This window comes from Empidonax traillii, unplaced genomic scaffold (genome assembly GCF_003031625.1).
Source record: "Empidonax traillii isolate 1590-97213 ecotype Southwest subspecies unplaced genomic scaffold, ASM303162v1 scaffold4974:size9039, whole genome shotgun sequence".
NCBI classification, from domain to species: Eukaryota; Metazoa; Chordata; class Aves; order Passeriformes; family Tyrannidae; genus Empidonax; species Empidonax traillii.
This window is the reverse complement of record NW_020960167.1, coordinates 7,660-8,876: the sequence shown is the minus strand read 5'-3', so window position 1 is coordinate 8,876 and position 1,217 is coordinate 7,660. Positions and strand designations below refer to the sequence as shown.

The following is a 1,217-nucleotide window of genomic DNA, read 5'->3' as shown; positions in this document are numbered from 1 at the left end:
TGGTGTCACTGCAGGAGAGTTCCAGCCCTGCAGCAAAGGCACAGAAGAAGTGACCCAGTCCATGCAGTGGCCTCAGAAGATCCCACAGCATCCTGGAGATGCTGTCAGGGAGGCCCGCTCTGCTTCACAAGTTGCCAGTGCCTGTCCCTGCCTGTGCTCAAAGGGTTCTCACCCCCAGGACTGTGCTCAGAGAGCACTCAGGCCTTGCAGCCAGAAAGGGGCTCACAAGGCCAGTGTGGGAGTGGAAAGAGCAGCTCTGCAAAGCCCAAGCTCTGCTGCTCCCTGGCAGTGCTGCTGTGCTGGGATTCTTGTCCCCTTGCCCTTTGCAAATCCCCCCTGTCCTGCAGTGTGCTGTCCTTTAGGAACAGCTGAGAAGAATAATCTTTGACAAAGAAAGTACTGCAGGGTCCTTTATTTTGTTTAAATATTCAGAGAGCACAATTCATCATTTATAAATCTTTGGGTCATATTTAGTGGGTGGACACTAAATGAGAAGGCAAATACATAATTATATTTAATTGCACAGAAAATTATTGCAGGAAGAACGCAAAGACAACTGTGGAAAACCTGAGAAGGAAGGCTGAGCCACTAAGGAGTTTCCTTCTGAATGCTACAAACCAGAACACAGGCACTTTATTCCTCCTGAAAAGCATCCAGTCATCATTTTCCTTATGGCATCCTTGAGCTCCTGGTTCCTCAGGCTGTAGATGAAAGGGTTCAGTGCTGGAGGCACCACCGAGTACAGAACTGACAGGGCCAGATCCAGGGATGGGGAGGTGATAGAGGGGGGCTTCAGATTGGAAAAGGTGGCAGTGCTGATAAACAGGGAGACCACGGCCAGGTGAGGGAGGCACGTGGAAAAGGCTTTGTGCCTTCCCTGTTTAGAGGGGATCCTGAGCACAGCCCTGAAGATCTGCACATAGGAGAAAACTATGAAAATGAAACAACCAGACACTAAACAGGCACTAACCAGAATGAGCCCAATTTCCCTGAGGTATCCTGAGTGTGAGCAGGAGAGCTTGAGGATGTGAGGGATTTCACAGAAGAACTGGCCCAGGGCATTGCCCTGGCACAGGGGCAGGGAAAATGTGTTGGCTGTGTGCAGCAGAGAATAGAGAAACACACTGGCCCAGGCAGCTGCTGCCATGTGGGCACAAGCTCTGCTGCCCAGGAGGGTCCCGTAGTGCAGGGGTTTGCAGATGGCAACGTAGCGGTCG

General features: G+C 51.4%; 1 protein-coding gene across 1 annotated transcript; it reads right to left on the bottom strand.

Annotated features, from left to right (window-relative positions):
- Positions 1-661: 661 nt before the first annotated feature.
- On the bottom strand, positions 662-1,216 carry LOC114073016 (olfactory receptor 14J1-like; the record flags this gene model as incomplete). Its single annotated transcript, XM_027910822.1, has 1 exon — positions 662-1,216. A coding segment is annotated over one exon (555 nt), but the record flags the coding sequence as incomplete, so codon positions are not given.
- Between the last annotated feature and the right edge of the window lies 1 nt (position 1,217).